The 19140-nt window shown below is 38.4% G+C and overlaps 1 protein-coding gene across 1 annotated transcript in view; it reads right to left on the bottom strand.

The window, feature by feature from the left end:
• The window catches only part of LOC149831014 (eukaryotic translation initiation factor 4E-2-like), a 36741-nt gene that overhangs the window by 6482 nt on the left and 11119 nt on the right, over window positions 1-19140 (bottom strand). The window contains 5 exon segments of the mRNA XM_090012912.1: window positions 10866-10931; window positions 15295-15420; window positions 15512-15612; window positions 15615-15676; window positions 16095-16345. Of these exon segments, the coding sequence (XP_089869038.1) occupies window positions 10866-10931; window positions 15295-15420; window positions 15512-15612; window positions 15615-15676; window positions 16095-16345 (606 nt within the window).

Here is a 19140-nt window from a genome sequence, read left to right as displayed (position 1 = left end):
GAGTAGTCCAGCATGGAACGTGAAAATCCATGTTTCTGAATTTCAGATGAGAAGCTATCAAACCAAGAGCGAGAGGCTTGCTTCAGGCCGTAGATGGCTCTTTTTAACCTACATACATGGGTTTTACAATTTTGTTCTTGATATCCAGGGGGTTGTTCCATGTATACCTCCTCCTTCAAATCCCCATGTAAGAATGCATTTTTTACATCAAGCTGGCTCAACTTCCATCCATGTTCAACAGCAAGGGAAATGATAATTCGAATCGTTCCCATTCTTACAACCGGACTAAAAGTCTCATCATAATCTTGCCCTGCTTCTTGAGTGAATCCTTTTGCTACAAGCCTTGCTTTATATCGTTCAATAGTTCCATCTGGCTTGTACTTGATTTTGTAGACCCATTTGCATCCGACAACATTTTTGTCGAGTGGTCTGGGAACAACTTCCCACGTTCCACATTCATGCAAGGCTTGCATTTCATCATTCATGGCTTCTACCCATTTCATAGAAGTTGCTGCCTGATAATACATGATGGGCTCTTCATCCTTATTGATCACAGTTAAAAACAATTGAAGGTCTAAGGAGAAGTTGTTATAGCTAACCCACCTGTCAATAGGATGCCGTATGCGGTTTGATTTTCTGACTGCGAGGGTATGAGAAGGAGTAGGATTGGCGGCTTAGACCTGATCTAAAAGACTTGATGTTGTCGGTCTCTGTCTGGAATAGACAATTCCTTTGTATCTGCCCGGTACTTCTTCTGCATTCTGTGACCCCGACGTCCCAGTGTTCTCAAAAACCTCTTCTTCTTGTCGCACGCAATCTGAGGAACATGTTTCATTGGAGCCAGCAAAAAGTTCTGAGCTTAGCCAAGGATGGTAAACTTCAGTTGGCATACTCGTTGTGTTAGCTCCGTGATCAAAATTTTGTTCATCAAAGACAACATTTCTTGAGGTTCTGATACGTTTGTTGTTGGGATCATAACACCTATACCCTTTGTAGTCATCTGCATATCCTACAAATCTGCACTTTTGGGCTTTGTCTTGAAACTTGTTTCTCAGGGACTGATCGATATGCACATAGCAAACACATCCAAAAACACGCAGATCATAATAACTGGGATAAGTTCCAAAAAGACAGTGATAAGGAGACTTATTTTCCAGAATAACCATAGGCAGTCTGTTTATCACATGCACAGCAGAATGGAAGGCTTCTGTCCATAAGTTGATGGGAAGATTGCTGTCATGAAGCATACTCATGGCACTTTCAACGATATGCCTGTGTTTTCGTTCAGCAATTCCATTTTGTTGAGGGGTGTGAGGACAGGACACCCTTCTTCCTATTCCATTACTTTGAAGAAAAAAAATAAAATCACGGGATGAGAATTCCCCACCTCCATCACATTGGAAAAATTGAATGGACTCAGAAAATTGATTTTTGACAAGTGAAAGAAAATTTTGAAACAAAGAAAAGACTTCCGACTTATTTTTTATGAAATATATCTAAGTGTATCGAGTATAGCTATCAACAAAGATTAGATAGTATTTGCTCCCAGATCCAGAAACAACTGGGACTGGTCCCTATATATCAGAACAGATGATCTCAAAAGGTTTTGAAGCTCTCTTATTAATGGAATGAAAAGGCAATACATGACTCTTGCAGGAAAGACAACTGGAACATTTGTGACTGTTTTCATCCCTATTTAGACTTTCTTTTGGAATGAGATTATTAGATACAAGTTTCTCAATGAAATGACTCCCACAATGTCCTAATCGACTATGCCATAAGAATGGCTTATTACATTCAGAAATACTAAAAACATTAGCAGAAGAAGATGAACACGACTCTAATGAAGGCTCTGAATTCAGGTGGACAGGGCGGACAGCATGACAAGGAGCTTCTTCAAAGACATACATATTGCCTCGTCTCTTTCCTTCAGCGAATGTTTCCCTCGTGCGAAGGTCCTTGACCTGCACAGAGAAGGGAGTGAATTCAACTGAAGCATTATTATCATCAATAAGTTTGGAGACAGAGACAATATTTTTCTTAATGTCAGGAGCATGAAGAACGTCAGAAAGAGTAAGAGTGGAATGTGACATGGGAATGACAGTTTTTCCAACATGAGAAACAGGATGGTGGGACCCATCTCCAGTGACAATCTTACTTTTTCCAAAATAAGGAATGGGATTAGAAATCTTACCTGCATCACCTGTTACATGAGTCGCTGCCCCTGAGTCGACAAACCAGGTGCCTTCATCGCTCTGCTTCAATTTCAACTCTGACAAGGCAGATATCAACAAATCTTTAATCTCTCCACTGCTTGAGAACTTCCTCTTGTTTTCTATCTGTGGACCCTTTCCTTTATTCTCTGGATTATGCCAACAATTTGCCTTGATATGCCCATTTTTATTACAAAGGAAGCAGGTAGGAATGGATCTTGGCCCCTGCGCATGAGCTAACATATTTGGAGTGGGAAGTAAACCACGCCCTCCGTGTCCACTTTGCCCTTGTCCTCCTCGTCCGCGTCCTCTACCATAAGACACCCCTGTGGCAAAAACTTCTTGAGAATTTGTGTGAACGTGAGATTCCTCAGAGAACCCTTTCAGAGTCATCTCATACTGAATTAATTTTGCTCGCAACTCATCAAAGGTAGGTAGAGCAGGGAGACATAATAAGGAAGTGACGATCATGTTGTAGTCGGATCCCAAACCACTCAAAGTCTGTTGTACCATATCGCTGTCATTCACCGCGCAACCTATAACTGCAAGTTGATCTGTGATAGTCTTCATCTTGTTCAGATATTCCATGATGGTCATGGAATCTTTTCTCAACATCTGGAATTCCCTCTTAAGAAAAACCATTCTCGCTTGCGAAACTTGTGAATATGTTTGAACCAATTTTTCCCAAAGTTGCAGAGCAGTACAATTGTCGGGGATGGCAACAAGGACCTCTTGGGACAAGGTGGAAGTGATGTAAGCAACCACTGATTGATCTTTCCTTTCCCAGTTGAGGTACTCAACATTCTTGACATACACAATTGAACTTACTCCTTTGTCGTCTTTTCTTCTCTCGTAACAAATTCGAGTGGGACGGGAGTGGTTCCATCAAGGTGACCTAAGAGACCTTGACTCCTTATAAAAGGAATAATTTGCCTCTTCCAAATCAAAAAGTTTGAGGTAGTTAACTTTTCAGAAACGAGTTGAGTGAGAAAACTTGAGGAAAGGTTGGATGAAGAGGAATGAAGATCCATGAAAAGGGTTTTAACAAGAAGGATAACCGCCTTTTTTTTTTGAGTTTTTGAGTATTGACAGATTACTCAATCTGCAGTCAGAGTGGTTTGCTGATGGCCTTTTTTTTTTTTTCGGCTGTAGTAACTCAAGGATAGACCGATCAGAAACTGTCAGAAGAAAGCACTGAGTTTTCAATGTGAATCCCACTTGTAACAATCAAAACAAGAATGATACGAAAAAAATTAAGGCAAAGGAATGAAACAGATTTTCTGTCCCACAGCAGGCTGAACAACAAAAATTTTGTTGGATCCTGCGTGAACAGATTAGGGATTCACGTGAGATGTGAATCCACTAAATGAAGTAATCGTAGAAATGAAGTACACGTGAAATTAGGGATTCACGTGTGATTCACTGCGTGAAAAAAATTGGGAAAACGAAAAAGGGAAAACGAGAGGTTGATATTGAAACCGTGATAAAGGAATCAAGATTCACGTGAGATGTGAAACGATTAGGGATTCACTGCGTGAAAAAATGAGAAAACAGAAAGGATAAAAGAAAACCAAGATTCACGTGAGATGTGAACAGATTAGGGATTCACGTGAATCCTGTGTGACGTGAACTGATTAGGGATTCACGTGGAATGTGAATCCACTAAAAGAAGAGATCGTGGAAATGAAATCCACGTGATATTAGAGATTCACAGCAAGAAAAAGGTGGGAAAACAGAAAGAGAAAGGAGAAGTGGAGATTGGAATCGTGGTGGGTAAAAAAAACTGAAGAAGATGAAGAAAGGAGTAGGCGAAACCTCAAACCTTATTTTCGGCACCTTCGGAATCCACTTCCACCCTTAGTTGGATCTTGGCTTTGATACCATGTAAATTTTTCTCTCGGTTCCTGTATTGAGAAGGAGAAGAGAAATAGAGAAGGAGAGAAAAGGGAGAGAGCGACTTCGGCTGTCACGATTTCAATCTCAAATCGTGACCTAAACTTAGGTATTTAAGTTACATTAAGGTATGGGTCCGGGTCTGGTGTATCCAGACCCGATAAATGAAAAACAAAAAAATTACATTACATGTTACATAGAAAAGGTACATGGATCGGATCCATGGATCGGATCCTATGCACCTTTTTCACCCTGGACCCGAGTCGACTCCTGTTTGCCGCTGGATCTGGGACGTTTGTGCTCTGCATCAATATCACATGTTAGTCACATCTCTCCTGTGTCTACCTTCATTGCCTAGTTTTGAAAATCTACGTGCCAAGTTGTTACAGTATGAAGTCACTATCAGAGGCGAGGAAATGACCTTGACCTCGAACAATCATGATGTGCTTGTCACAGGGATGGCGTCAGGAAGGGGACGTGGAGGTTTCTGAGGCGAGCATGGGCAAGGAAGAAATGGTCAAGGGGGTCGAGGACTACTCCCAACTCCTCACATGATCCCCAATGCTTTCTCCGTGAACCAGAACTCCAGGATTGTACCAACATGTTTTCAATGCAACAAAAGAGGGCACATTAAGCGAATTGTTGGTTTAATCCACAAAATAAAAGCAAATTTAATAGTGTTGGGACTTCGGCCAGAGGAAAATAAGGAGAAGGATTTAAAGATGACGAAAATGACAATGTGAAGAATCTCCTAATATCTGTCCTTTCAAGCTTGAGCTTTAAATAGAGTGAGCAGGGGACTTGGTACATTGACTCTGGGGCTGTTGCACGTGTGACAGGTGATGTTGGTAAGATTTCGAGACATGTTCCTTATCATGGAAAATATAGTATTAAAACTGGAGATGGTACTCTTCACTCCATATCTCATGTTGGAAATACTCTTCTTCCATTATCTAATTCTTCCCTACATTTATCTGAAGTCTATTATTCTCCTAGCATAGTTAAAAATACTGTTTTTGTTTCTAAACTTGTTGATGACACTAATTCTTCTGTCGAATTTACTCTTGTATGTGTCAAGGATCTTTTCACGAAGAAGACGCTCATTGAAGGAGAACGACAGGAAACTATGTATGTCCTCAAGGAGTCTTCTTCAGTTCGTGATACTTCCTCAAACCTACAGAGCTCTCAGTCCATTATGGAATTATCGGCTAAAGATATTTTTAGTCTCTCTCAGTGTAATAAGTCACTATGTTACATGGGTGCGGGTGCGGGTGCGACACGGGTGCGGCGCAATTTCAAAAATTTTGAACACGAGGACACGGCTATATATATGTATATATATTTAAAATATATATATATAATATCCGGTGTGTGCATATATGTAGATATTGTCCTCTAAAGTTTGGCACCAGCATGAGTGCTTTTACAAACTTTGCAAACTGTACTTTTGCCCTTGCAGAAAGCGGGGTTCGGGGGCTCCCACCGGAAAAAAAAAATTCTCGGGCTTATGTTTGAGACTCATGCTATATATATATATATATAAAGATCATTTTTTACCCTAAAATAGACATTTTTTGACTCAGTCAACGTTGACCGACCCCAAAATGAGGACGGCCTCTACACGTTGACCGAGTCTGACTCGTCGTTGACCGAGTCTGACCCGTGTCCGAAGCCGCACCCGTGTCGGGGCGTGTCGACTCGGGTGCGGCGCCTCCCTAGCCGAGTCCGTGTGACTTAGGTCAGAAGTCTGGCACCGTCGTTTAGCTCATTGTAGTCGTTCTTTCATTGAAAAACTTGTGTCAAGCGGACTTGTTCCACAGTTCAGTTTGAGTCTTGAGTCAGTTGTTTCACTTTGTTCTAGTTGTCAATTATGTAAGAGTCATGTTTCATTTAATTCAATAAATCAAAGAGCTTTTGTTCCTTTTGAAATTATTTATTCTGATGTTTGGGGACCTGTCCCTCAATCCTCTTTAGTTATTATGTTATCTTCATCGATAGTTATTCCAGATATACCTGGATTTACTTTATGAAATATAAGTCTAAAGCAGTGTTATTAAAAACGTGCCTCGCCTCAAGGTGAGGGCCTTTGTGCCTTGAGGCACAGGTATAAAATGCAATACCCATGAGGTGTGCGCCTCATAGGCCTTGAGACGCGCCTTGGACTGAGGCGTACACGCCTCAATTTATTTGGTCACCAAAAAATTAGGGCTTAAACAAAGCCCTACCGACCCCTTTATGTGTTTTTATTTTTTCTCACCCCCTATCTCTGTTTTTTTCTCATAGCCTTCTCTCCCTCACGGCTCTCACAGGCTCACAACATTCTCTCTCGCGTGGTGGAGCCCCGAAACAGGTATGGATTTTTTTTGCTCTCTTGTTCTCCTCTTCTTCTTCTTGTCTCAGATTTTGTCTCTCTTTTTGTTGTAGTTCATGCGCAGCAAATGCATTCAACTATTCTAATTTATTCTTTTTGTTTTTAGTTAATGTGTTAAACCATAAGCCCCTTAGTAAAGGTGCTGCATCGCGCAAATTTATACCCTCCCGCAACCACGCACCCCAATTTTTTAAAGTGCCACAACCACGCACCCACACCTATGTGACATAGATGATCAACATGGGAACCTGTGGAATTTCTGTTTAGGTCTGTCGACATGGGCTAGGTGACATGTTAACAGGCCTAAAAGAATGAGATAGCTGGATTGTAAAGTACCACTATCACAACAAAGAGTCTCATGTTCAAGACCTGAGAGGCTAACCCCAGCCTGCATATCATAAAAAAAAAGGAAAATTAAAAAGAATGGGCTGGCTGACATTTTGCCTTCCTTCAATGACTTTTGGATTATCAGCTTTTAACAGTGTGAAGGACTTTGTTCATTTTAGAGCCTCTGCTACTTGAGGGCATAGTCACCAATCAGTCATGATGATGATTGTGGAGTGCCACAGCTCTTCTGCTTCTTCTGATGAGCCTTTTGACATGATTGACTGCAGTCACCTTGGTTGAGGTGCTATTGTTGATCTTGTAGCATGTTTATGCTAAACTTTAACATTTAAGTTGAGGGGATACATAACCTACTGACTAAGATATAATTTTTGAGCTAGTCATGATATCACTATCAATGTTCAGTGAGTCAATTAGATGAGATAACTCAAGCACACCTATTTTCCATGAGAAAAGCTTAGCAATTGTGGATAGAGAGAAAAAATGGAAAAGTCAGGAAACAGAATAGAAATAGGCTGTCTTTCATGCCAAACTATGGAAAATAGAAAAAAGACAATAGATAGAAATAATATGAAATTGAGAAAAAGATGTTAAATCAGAGATCTAGGAAGGGGAAATATCACAATGTTTCATGATAATATCATTGCAAGATTCAAATTTTCATTATTTTGAAAAAATGATGACAAAATACTTTAATAATGTTTCATGAAAATACTGCTAAAACATTGTGATAGTTTGAAAATACTGGAGATATGTGTGTTGTATTTTCAAGCTTATGAAGAAAAATCCTAAAGCTTAAAGTTTTATTTTTGATGAACTCACTATTCTTGTTTGGGCTTAAATATTGGAGATATGTGTGTTGTATTTTCAAGCTTATGAAGAAAAATCCTAAGGCTTAAAGTTTTATTTTTGATGAACTCACTCACTATTATTTTTTATGAACTCACTATTTTTTGAGATTTTTTATTTCCTGTTGGTTGATGCTTCATCAATAAGATTTTTTATTTATTTATAATTTTAGATATTTTTTATAGTTTTTTTAAGTTTTAAAAAAAAAAACTTTGAGGCTTACGCTTTACGCCTCGAGGCTTACGCCTCGCCTCAGATTTTGGTAGAGCGCCTCGCTACGCCTCAACGCTTTTCACAACACTGGTCCGAAGTGTTTAAGCTTTTTCGTTTATTTTATGCTCTAGTTTGTAACCAATTTTCATCTAAAATCCAACATTTCCAATATGATGGTGGGGGAGAGTATTTATCAAAGGAATTTATCGAATTCTTTCAAGATAATGGAATAAGTCATCGTATATCTTGCCCACATACACCATAACAAAATGGTGTAGCAAAAAGAAAACATCGCCATATTGTGAAAAGTGCATTGAACATGTTACATGATACGCACATTCCTCTCAGTTTGTGGACAGAAGCCTTCCGTATTGTTGTACATGTTATAAATCGCCTGCCAATGAAACTTCTAGAAAGTCAATCTCCTTATTTTACATTATTGGGAGTTTACCCTAATTACAATGAATTACGGGTTTTTGGTTGTGTGTTATATTCACATTGACAGTTTTCAGCGCAACAAGTTTCAAAACAAAGCCTCTAGATGCAAATTTGTGGGATATGTTGATCATTACAAAGGATATTGTTGCTATGACCCCGTCACTAACCGCACCAGGGTCTTGAGGAACATTGTTTTCGATGAGACTAATTTTGAAGTCTCAATGAGTGCAGACAGACACAACACAGATGTTGAAGGATACCAGTCATGGCTTGCTGCTGAACTATTTGATCATCTAGAAACACAAGGTACTTCGCCACATCTTATACAACCAGGTAGACAGAATGAGACAGATGCATCGTGTCAAAGAGAAGACCCGCCAGCTAAACAGATTAGTTCAGGGCCCATTTCAGTTGTCACAAGATTTCAAGGAGTTGTCTATACACGACAAAACAGGACCAATGATCAACAACTTGATGTTCTACTCAGGAAGTCTGCGCGGACCCGTCATCCCATTGAAAGGTGGGTTAGTTATGATAACTTCTCCACAGAATTACAGATATTCATTTCCCAAGTTGCACAGCTGGACGAACCTGTCACCTTTTCACAAGCATCTAAATCAATCAAATGGGTGGAGGCTATGAATGAGGAGATGGAGGCCTTACATGAGTGTGAAACTTGAGAAGTTGTTCCTAGACCTTCAAATACCAATGTCGTAGGATCTAAATGGGTTTATAAAATAAAGTATAAACCTGATGGATCTATCGAACGTTACAAGGCCAGGCTAGTAGCCAAGGGCTTCACACAAGAATACGGACAAGACTACGAAGAAACCTTTAGCCCTGTGGTCAAAATGGAAACCATTGGACTAATCTTGTCTTTGTCAGTTAACTATAGGTAGCCCCTCAGTCAACTAGATGTCAAAAATGTCTTTCTGCATGGTAAACTGAAAGAAGAGGTGTATATGGAGCAGCCCCCTGGTTATGCAGAAAACAACCCCAACACACATGTCTGCAAACTACAAAGGTCAATTTATAGCTTAAAACAGGCCTCTCGCTCATGGTTCGACAGTTTCTCTCTTGCAATTCAAAAGCATGGATTTCTTCAATCTCACCTGGATCATTCCCTATTTTTCTTTCGAGATCATCAGGTAACCACTCTACTTATATATGTGGGCGCATTGTCATTACTGGGAATTCGAAGGACCATATAGAAGTCACTAAAGCTTTATTGAGCCAAAAATTCAAGATGAAAGATTTGGGTAATTTACGGTATTTCTTGGGTATCGAAGATGATAGACAAGGTGAACGACTCTTTCTAACTCAGCATAAGTACACCTTGGATCTATTGTATAAAGTAGGAATGAAATACTGCAAACCCCTTTCTACCCCTAGTGTGCTCAATCATAAGCTTAGTTCTCAGGATGGAGAACCATATGCAGATCCCACACAATACCGCAGCATTGTAAGTATGCTTCAATACCTTACATTCACAAGACCAGACATTGTATATGTTGTAAATCAAGTGTCTCAGTTTATGCAAAAACCACACACAGAGCATATGAATGCCACTAAGCAGATTCTTCGATACTTGAAGGAACTCTTGGGGATGGCCTAGTTTATCATCAATCTAAAACTAAAGGTGGAGAACACCAACTTGTTGTATACACTGATGCAAATTGGGCTGGAGACCCTGATGACAGGAGGTCGGTATCAGGGTACTGCATTTTCATTGATGGGAACCTAATAGCCTAGAGTAGCAAAAAATAGTATGTTGTTGCACGGTCTAGCACTGAGGCTGAATATTAATCTATGGCAGCAACCCCAGCAGAGGCTACGTGGTTGAGACATCTTCTAACTGAATTAGGCGAGAATGTTCTGCCCACCACTCTCTTGTGTGACAACCAGAGTGTCATACAAATAGCCTTCAATCTCATTCATCACAGTCGCACGAAGCATATAAAAATTGATCAACACTTCATTCGGCAGAAAATTGAAGACAAAGAGGTTGAACCTGCTTACATCCCGACCGCAGATCAAGTAGCTGATTTGTTCACCAAAGGTCTTACAAGTGTAAAATTTTGGTTCTTAAAAGGCAAGTTGTCCATGGTGCAACACCATGCACAACTTGAGAGAGGGTATTGAGATTGGGTATTGTTTCCTTACGGGTCTGGGATCCGACCCATATCATGTATATGTTCCTTGGGTCTTGTGGTATTTGGGTCTGATGTAGCATACCAGATCCGACCCACATTCTACATTAGGTATTATATATTGAGGCTATAGGGCACAACGTCAAGAGCAGAACAGATTTATCTATCGGCGCCCCCCTTTCACAACGATTCTTCTCTCTCCACTGCAGCAACATATTCTGGTATGATTCCTCACACATCCATGAAAAATGAAAAAAAAAAGATATGTGGAACACGTTAATGATGGGATACCCAGGCAGAAAAGATACACTGAGCTTAGTGAACAGATAGGAAGGGCAGAGGGTGGGTGGAGCATAAAAGGCAAGCAATTGAGAGATAAATGAATTAACTTACATGAAACATGAAACCAATCGTGTCATTATAATCTAGAAACTCCTTCCATTGCTTCCAAATGCTAAGCTGCAGCACAATTAGATGACGTTCAAAAGATCAACCATATGTCTAAGTTTGATGTGATTACTAAGACATCTAATTCTTCAAACTAGTCTTATACTATTAACGGTATAAGGAAAAAGTACATCAGGATATCAACTTCACCGATTAAAGAGAAAAAAAACCTTCTCATCTAAAAATAAAAGGAAGAGTCAAAGTGAAAAGAGTAGTAGTAACACAATGGTCATGCAGCAGGTAGAAGTTGCCTTTACTTTCAACCTGTCTAAATTGTGATGCATGAAACAATAAAATAAAGAACTATATTTAGTAACTAGAGGCCCATCAGAGTAGCATAACTGTGCAAACTTAAGAAGAGATAAAACAACACAAGTCGATATGAATCACAGTATTTGTCGGAACTGACAAACATTAGGACATCAGACACCATCTGATTAAGGGAACAGAATGGTTCACACCACCAATGGACGCATCTCTATGTATATTTTATATTTATCTTTTTTGTTTCTCACCACAATGAAGCTTAAGGAGACAGCCCCCAGCAGAATTTGGACCCAAGACTCTTGATTGAAGAATGTTGTATCATTGTCCTGATGGAGTCGTGAAGATCACGAAGCAGGAGCCACGGGACATATTGTAGGTTTAAGGATCCAATAGTTTGTAGTCAACGAACAATTAATGAACCCAGATGTGTTGAACCCATTGTGTCACACAACATGAAGCATATACAGGAGAATATTGAGCAATGTTGTTAAAAGAGCACCTCAAGGTGCAAAAAGTGCACCTCGCCATAAAGCGAGAGCCCTTTCGCCTTGAGACGCACTAAAGAGCACAAAATCCAATAAAGTGCATGTCTCATGGCGAGGCGTGCCTCAGCCTGAGGGCATGTGGTTTATTGGATTCGGGTCAAATCCTCCATTTGACCCAAAAAAGGGAGGGACCGATTCATTAGGACACTTCCCCTATTGACTCTCCCTCTTGTTGTTTCCCTCTCTCTTTACCGAAATAAGGAAGGAGAAGAAGAAGGTATCTCTCTCTCTCTCTCTCTCTCTCTCTCTCTCTCTCTCTCTCTCTCTCTCTCTCTCTCTCTCTCTCTCTCTCTCGTCTCTTGCCGTCTCCCTCTCTCTGTCTCATCTCTCGTTGTCTCCCTCTAACATTGAATTCTTTTTTGCATAGCAGTTTTTTTGCAGTTTTACTTCGAACATTAAACTCTTTTTGTTTTTAAGTTCTTATTAGATAAAATTGCACATATATATATATATATGCATTTGTATTTTATCTCTTCCTATTCACATTACTTGTTTTGCGGTGAGATTATGTTGTGAAACTTGTATGCATGCAAACAATGATTGCAGTTTTACTTGGAATGTTGAATTCTTTTTGTTTTTATGTTCTTATTAAATGAAATTGCATGTCACTTCTTATTTTTCGGTATTTATTTGAGATTTTTTATTTTTTATTGGTTGTTGTTTCATCAATAACTTTGGGAGAGGGTGATTGAGTATAGATTGAGGAAGGTTGTCATGATATCGGAGAATCAATTTGGTTTTAGGCCTGGAAGATCAACTAATGAAGCTATACATCTTCTTAGACAACTTATTGAGAGATATAGAGAGAGGAACAAAGATTTCGATATGGTTTTTATTGATTTGGAGAAGGCATACGATAGAGTACCTAGGGATGTTCTCTGGTGGACAATGATGAAGAAAGGTGTTTCTCTCAAGTACATTAGTATAATTAAAGATATGTACGAAGGAGTAGTAACCAATGTTCGCACGTGGAGGGGTGACAACCAATTTTCCTATAATGGTTGGGTTACATCAAGGATCTGCATTAAGCCCTTTCCTATTTGCTATAGTGATGGATGAGCTTACGAGACCAATTCAAGAAAATGTACCGTGGTGTATGCTGTTTGCTGATGATATTGTTTTGATTGATGAGTCTAGAGTTGGGGTTAATGCTAAGTTAGATTTATGGAGACAGACATTGGAAGCAAGAGGTTTTAAGTTGCGTAAGAGTAAGACAAAATATATGGAATGTCGGTTTAGTAAGCAACGAAGTAGTGATGGGAGTGTAGTGAAGCTTGGTGAGCAAGAAATACCGATGAATGATTGTTTCAAATATTTGGGATCTATCATTCAAAAGTATGGAGAAATTGATGGAAATGTAAATCATAGAATAAAGGTTCGGTGGATGAAATGAAAAAGTGCAACTGGAGTGTTGTGCGATCGGAGAATGCCATTGCGTTGAAGAAAAAGTTTTATAGCACGACAATTAAGCCCGCTTTACTATATGGTACGGAATGTTGGGCTGCCAAGAGACATCATATTCAAAAAATGAGTGTAGCTGAGATGTGTATGCTTAGATGGATGTGTGGAAATACAATAAAAGATAAGATTTGGAACAAGGAGACACGTAATAAGGTAGGCGTAGCATCCATTGAAAATAAGATGAGAGAATCGTTTACGGTGGTTTGGACATATTCGGCGAAGGCCTAATGATGCTTCAGTTAGAAGGATGGAGAAATGGGAAAATATATTGATTAAAAAAGGTCGGGGTAGGCCTAGGAAGACTTGGATGGAGATGATAGGAAAGGATATGAATGCTTTGAACCTCACCGAGGACATGGCATTGGATAGAAATGATTGGAGGAGAAGGATTCATGTGGAATACCCAGAATGATTTTCTTTTTTGGTTCATATCATCGACCCCAATTGTTTTGGGATGAAGGCGTAGTTGTTGTTGTTGTTGTTGTTGTTGTTTCATCAATAAAAATTTTATTTTAATTATTTGTATTTTTAGATATTTTTTAAAGTTTTTTTTTAAGTTTAAAAAAATTTTGAGGCTTGCGCTTTACACCTCGCTTCAGTTTTTGGTGGAGCGCTTTGCTACTCCTCAACGCTACCTGTGCTAAAGGAATTGGATATAAAGATATAAAAAATTTCAAAATGCTTCAGTGATAATGATGGTGCAGACATGCAGATTTGCTAGAGAATATGTACATTATATGGAATGCCTAAACCTGGAGCTTATATCTCGACGTAACATGATACTCCAGGTGCATAAACCAGAGGAATGTTGAGAATGAGAAAGATTAAGCTACCAGTTTCCAGCTTCACCATGCATGAGTAAGAAGTACTTCCATTCGCTAGAGCACATCATGTTATATCAAATGCCTTGTATGGAGCTCATATCTTAATGAAACGTGGTATTTTTGGTATATAAACCACAAGAGGAATGTTGAGGAAGAGAAAATATTATGGTAGTGCCAACTTCACCATATATGACCAAACAAAAAGTATACTTTTGCAGTCAATAAAGAAGGAATGGTAAAGAAAATGAAAGGACGCGATTTTAGGGCATCTAACCATAGACAATGTGGCTAGACATCAGCTTATATAACAAGTAAACGAGCATGTATGTTTGTGCGCACATGCATCTGTGTCATTTTGGCCCGTATTCTACTGCACCCAGTACAAAAGTCCATGTTAAGAATTGCGATTAAATGTATATTCTATTTTATCATTTTTTGTGAAATAAGTGAACTTAAATTCCATTTATATATTAGCTTAAGACCACATAGAATCCTTTCTATTTGAATATTAATAAAGAAAAGGAGATTAGCATGAGAACAAGAAGCTGAACGACTTTATTTGGGCATTAAAGTTGTTGCTACAAGAGAAATCCATAGGAAATGGTATATACTAACATAAACAAAAATTTCTATGTGCTACGGACATCAAAAATAGCAAGGGAAAATTAGCCAGCATTACTTATTAGATACCCTGTCACTTACAATAGGTTGAACCCAACATTACCAGGAAATTCATTTTTCTGTGCACCATACTGGACTTGTATCATCTCACACAGAACACAGGATACTCATTAGACTTTTGCCACATAAGTTTCCTAACAGCTTTCAAACAAATAATCTCAATAGCTAAAGATGTAGACTGAAAGAATGCTTGATTAAACCCATAAAATGGAGCCAATATTCAATCTAAAGGTATTTTTACGTGTTTAAAATGTCATTATGTGTATGTGCATGTGTATACGGTTGCACACTGCATCTTATCTCTTTTGTTTTTCAAATCTAAAATGTTTCCTGTTCATGTCAAATTGCACTTACAACTTACAAACCAAGGATCAGACTAAGGGCTTTTATTCCTTTGAAAACAAGAGTCTTCAAACTATATCTCCAAATCAAATTCAAAGTGGAAGCATACAAAATACAATTTGAACCCTTAAAGAATCAAAAGAGACAGGATTCAAGCATTCAGCATTCTTCAAAAGAGCGACTAAAGCTATCACTATAAGACAAGGAAGCAAATATGAACTAGCATTATACATTATTTTTCGACAACAAAAGTACCTGAACAGCTTCATTGGCAGCATTCTTTGTCCATAAAGCTATTTTATCTTGCTTTGAACGAACATTAACAACAGCCCCACAAATTTCATCACCATGTACAAATTGCTCTCCAATCATCGCCAGCAACTATGGCCAATTACAAGAGCAAGTGAATAACATTTTAACAAGATTTATAATTATTAACGTTTCTACATGTTTTAGAAAGCTGGAAACTTACAGTGTACAGCCACCATGTATCAGCTTTCCCTCTAGCACTGCTGATGGTCCACTTCCCTCCATTGGCACAAACTGGGTCCTCCTACTTTGGCTCAATCTTGTACTAAAGCAATGAAGGTCCGCACCAGCAGCCAACTTGCTTGGATGAAGCATGTTATTGTAGAAACTGAGAAAAAAATGGGATTAGTCGAAAAATATAAAAAAAATAACATAAACTAAAGCAAACAAACACACATTATAACTTCAGGAAGACAGCAGCAAACAATGAGATGAGCTAGATAGGCGAACTATCTATGAGAATCCATTGATCAACCTTTGCTAATGTTAAAAAAACAAACTGATCACGATTAACTGGATCCGCGGCGCCTAACGGAAGAGAAAACGAATAATTGACAGAAGATCAATTTGGGGTCAACTTACATGCCCAAGATTCATGTATTATAACACGATTATCACAATCTGATGATGGGTGTAGCGTGATGCTCTTGCATGTTTCCGAAATTGGGTTCGTATGGTTTTAATTAGAGGGAAATCATACGAGGGAAATAGTAGAGAGAAGGTGAAATGGGGAAGGAGGGGGGTACCACCAGAACTCTTCGACCGTGGAGAAGGTGTGCCTGAAGCGGATGGAGCTGCCCCAGGTGGCCTGCATGCTCTTGCCGGATGGGTTGTCGAACCAGAAGGTCCGGGAGTGCTCCAGCGGGTGAGCGCCCTCGATGGGCCTCTCCACCGCCGGCGACGGGTCGATTATTTCGCCCTCCTCCGCCTCCGTGTTCTCCACCGCCGCCGACGCCGCCGGTGCCTCCTCTCTCTCTCTCTCTCTCTCTCTCTCTCTCTCTCAATGTACAGCTTTGTCAATGTAAGTTTGAGCCTACAGTCAAAGATGTCCCAAATTGGGGTGTCAACGAGTCGGGTTTGGGTCAAACCCAGGTGGGATCAAACCGAGAACTGATTTGAGATGATGGTACTGGATCGGAACTCAGTTCAATGGGACCTACCATAAGAGAAACCATACCGGCATCGTTTAAGGATTACATGAATCACCTGTGCCCAAATAAAATGATATTTTTTATCCCTTTTATATTGAAAACTTGTGGATCTTAGTTGGAGCTCGGTCGAGCCTTGGTCTGGTATGAAATTTCACAAATCATACCCAGCCTTTGAGTTTGACTCGGATTCTAATCTATCCTTCTTCTTTATCACCAATCCTTGACCGGTACGAGTCAAATTTGAGTCAAACCTAACCCATTGACACCCTAGCACAATCAGTGAGGTTGGATATTACTCACTAAGAGCTCACTCAAACTCCTAAGATAGGCTAAACAGGCTTCAATAACAATATTTACTCAATTAGGCTCAACTCATATTACGTGTAAAATATATAAATAAAGTATTTGATATTTACAAAATAGGTTTAGTGGTCAAATCTTATTACTTTTTATTGTGAAATAATGCATGTTCTTGTAAACTTATTTCTTCCAGCTTTAAAACATTTTTTTGTAAACAACAAGCTCAAACTCGATTCATTTAACTCACGTTTATTATGAGCTCGAACTCAATTTGGCTCGCCGCAAAACACGACAAGCATGAAGTAGTTCACTTGACTCATTTACCAGCCCTACCAATTACCCTCATAGTCCCATGCCACTAGTAAGGTTGGTAAATGGAGTCAACCAAACGTGAGGTGTTCAAGTTCAACTCATTTTTAGCTTGAGCTCATGGAGAGCTCGACGAGTTGAGTTCCATTTGATTCTTTTAGGAAAAAAATAATTTCAAAGTTGGAATAATATGGTTTTAACTCAAGATCAATTAAATTAAGCTCTACTTGAATTGTTTATAAAAAAAACATTGTTTCAATGTTGAAAGCAAAAGAATTTGAACTCTATACCTATTTGCAAGCCAAAATACACCGACAGATAACTTGTCACTTTTCATAAAAGAATACAACAAATTATATCTCCAGGAAAGCACAAGCCTCAATTTGTCGATCGAGTTTGCTAATCATTTGTTGTGAACAATAAAATTAAGTAGTAAGTTTCTTTGACTCGGGAGAAAAATAGAATATCGCTTTCGGATCTCATTGAGAACCACGAGTTAAATGGTCTTCGGTATTTCCTTTTTCGCTTTCGTAAGTCAAATTTTTTATGAACTTTTACAAATGCTATATAAACAACATTTGTGATACATTCATGTTAGATTTAAATCAATGTATAAAAACAAACAAATATGCAAACCTAACACTTACATCACTAGTTGACATTGTCTTCATGCTAAATACATACTCGTGCTTCGATTGTTCTGTCTACTAGGCTGGTTGGTTCGCATCCATATGTTTTTATGGAAAATTACAATTGAATATAGACATGATATATGTGCTACAAATAAATGTATAACACACAACTTCTTTTCTTATACATCTTATCAAAATTGGTTATATGCTTATAAGCGATTGTTTGTCAACAATACTCTTTCTGACATGTTTTCCTTTGTGTGCATTATTTATGTTTTGTCAACTCAATATCTCCTATCGCAAAAGACCTAAGATATACATATAATACATATGAGCAATAAATTCATCAGCTCTCAATAAAGACATTAGAGTAGTTCATTAAAAAACTCACAATAAATAAAATAGAAGCAATTTATTCAATAATTATTTACAAATACACAAAGAAACATGCACATTTCACATCAAAAGTACTCAGACATACAATTATACATGCTTTCGTCTATTGTGTCAATTTCACCACATATATTGCACTTGTATGATACAACAATATTTGGTGTTATTTTTCATTTTTTCACCTAATGTCGCCTTGATCGGTGTACGGATTAGAATAAGAGTCAATAGAGGGTCATGTGAAATATTATTTACCATTTAAACGAATGTAAATGTATGATGTGCAACTTTATACAAATCAATTTTAAAGTATTTGTTACAGTAATCTCCTAGTAGCTTGACTTCATAAATAATGCATGCAATTGCATGTTCACATGGAATCTCACTCACGTGCAACTCCTCACAAGAGCATTCCCTCTTTTCAAGATTAACACGACAACCGTGACATTGGTCATGTGCCTCATATCGATGTCAGTGACAATGTATGATAACCATATAAAGTTGTTATTTTTTTTTGTGTCTCTATCTTTTCTTTTACCTCGAGCAAAACAATGTCTAACATTTTTCACTCAATATTCTTTCTTTTCTTAAATACTGTCATTAACATGATACAAAGTCTCTCAAGAAGAAACACAAAACTTTATATGGAGAGAATCTGCGAATTAAAGTTCTCTCATATATTAGATGTCAAACACCCATATTATTTTCTTGAAAAATAAGATGTAGCCCAAAACTTTGGTTTCACGTAGTAATTTTGCTATATAATCATATACGTCTTGATTTTGCTCGTGTTTTTTCTAAGAAAAATATATGCATTGTTTTATCGTGCTACGCTCCACCAAAGTGCATTGAGTAGTGAACCAGTTTTTTTTTTGCAAAGTTCTTTGTCAAGTGCTTTATACAATATCCATTATGATGATTACGTCATATGTGGGTGACAATATACAAAAGTCATGTATGTCTATCTTAGATAACTGTCAATTAATTTTTCTCTTCAAACTCATTGTAGT

The sequence above is a fragment of the Nuphar pumila genome, chromosome 7 (genome assembly GCF_984573655.1).
Source record: "Nuphar pumila chromosome 7, dmNupPumi1.hap1.1, whole genome shotgun sequence".
Classification (NCBI taxonomy): Eukaryota; Viridiplantae; Streptophyta; class Magnoliopsida; order Nymphaeales; family Nymphaeaceae; genus Nuphar; species Nuphar pumila.
The sequence above is the reverse complement of the archived record's forward strand: the minus strand, read 5'-3'. Positions and strand labels throughout refer to the sequence as shown.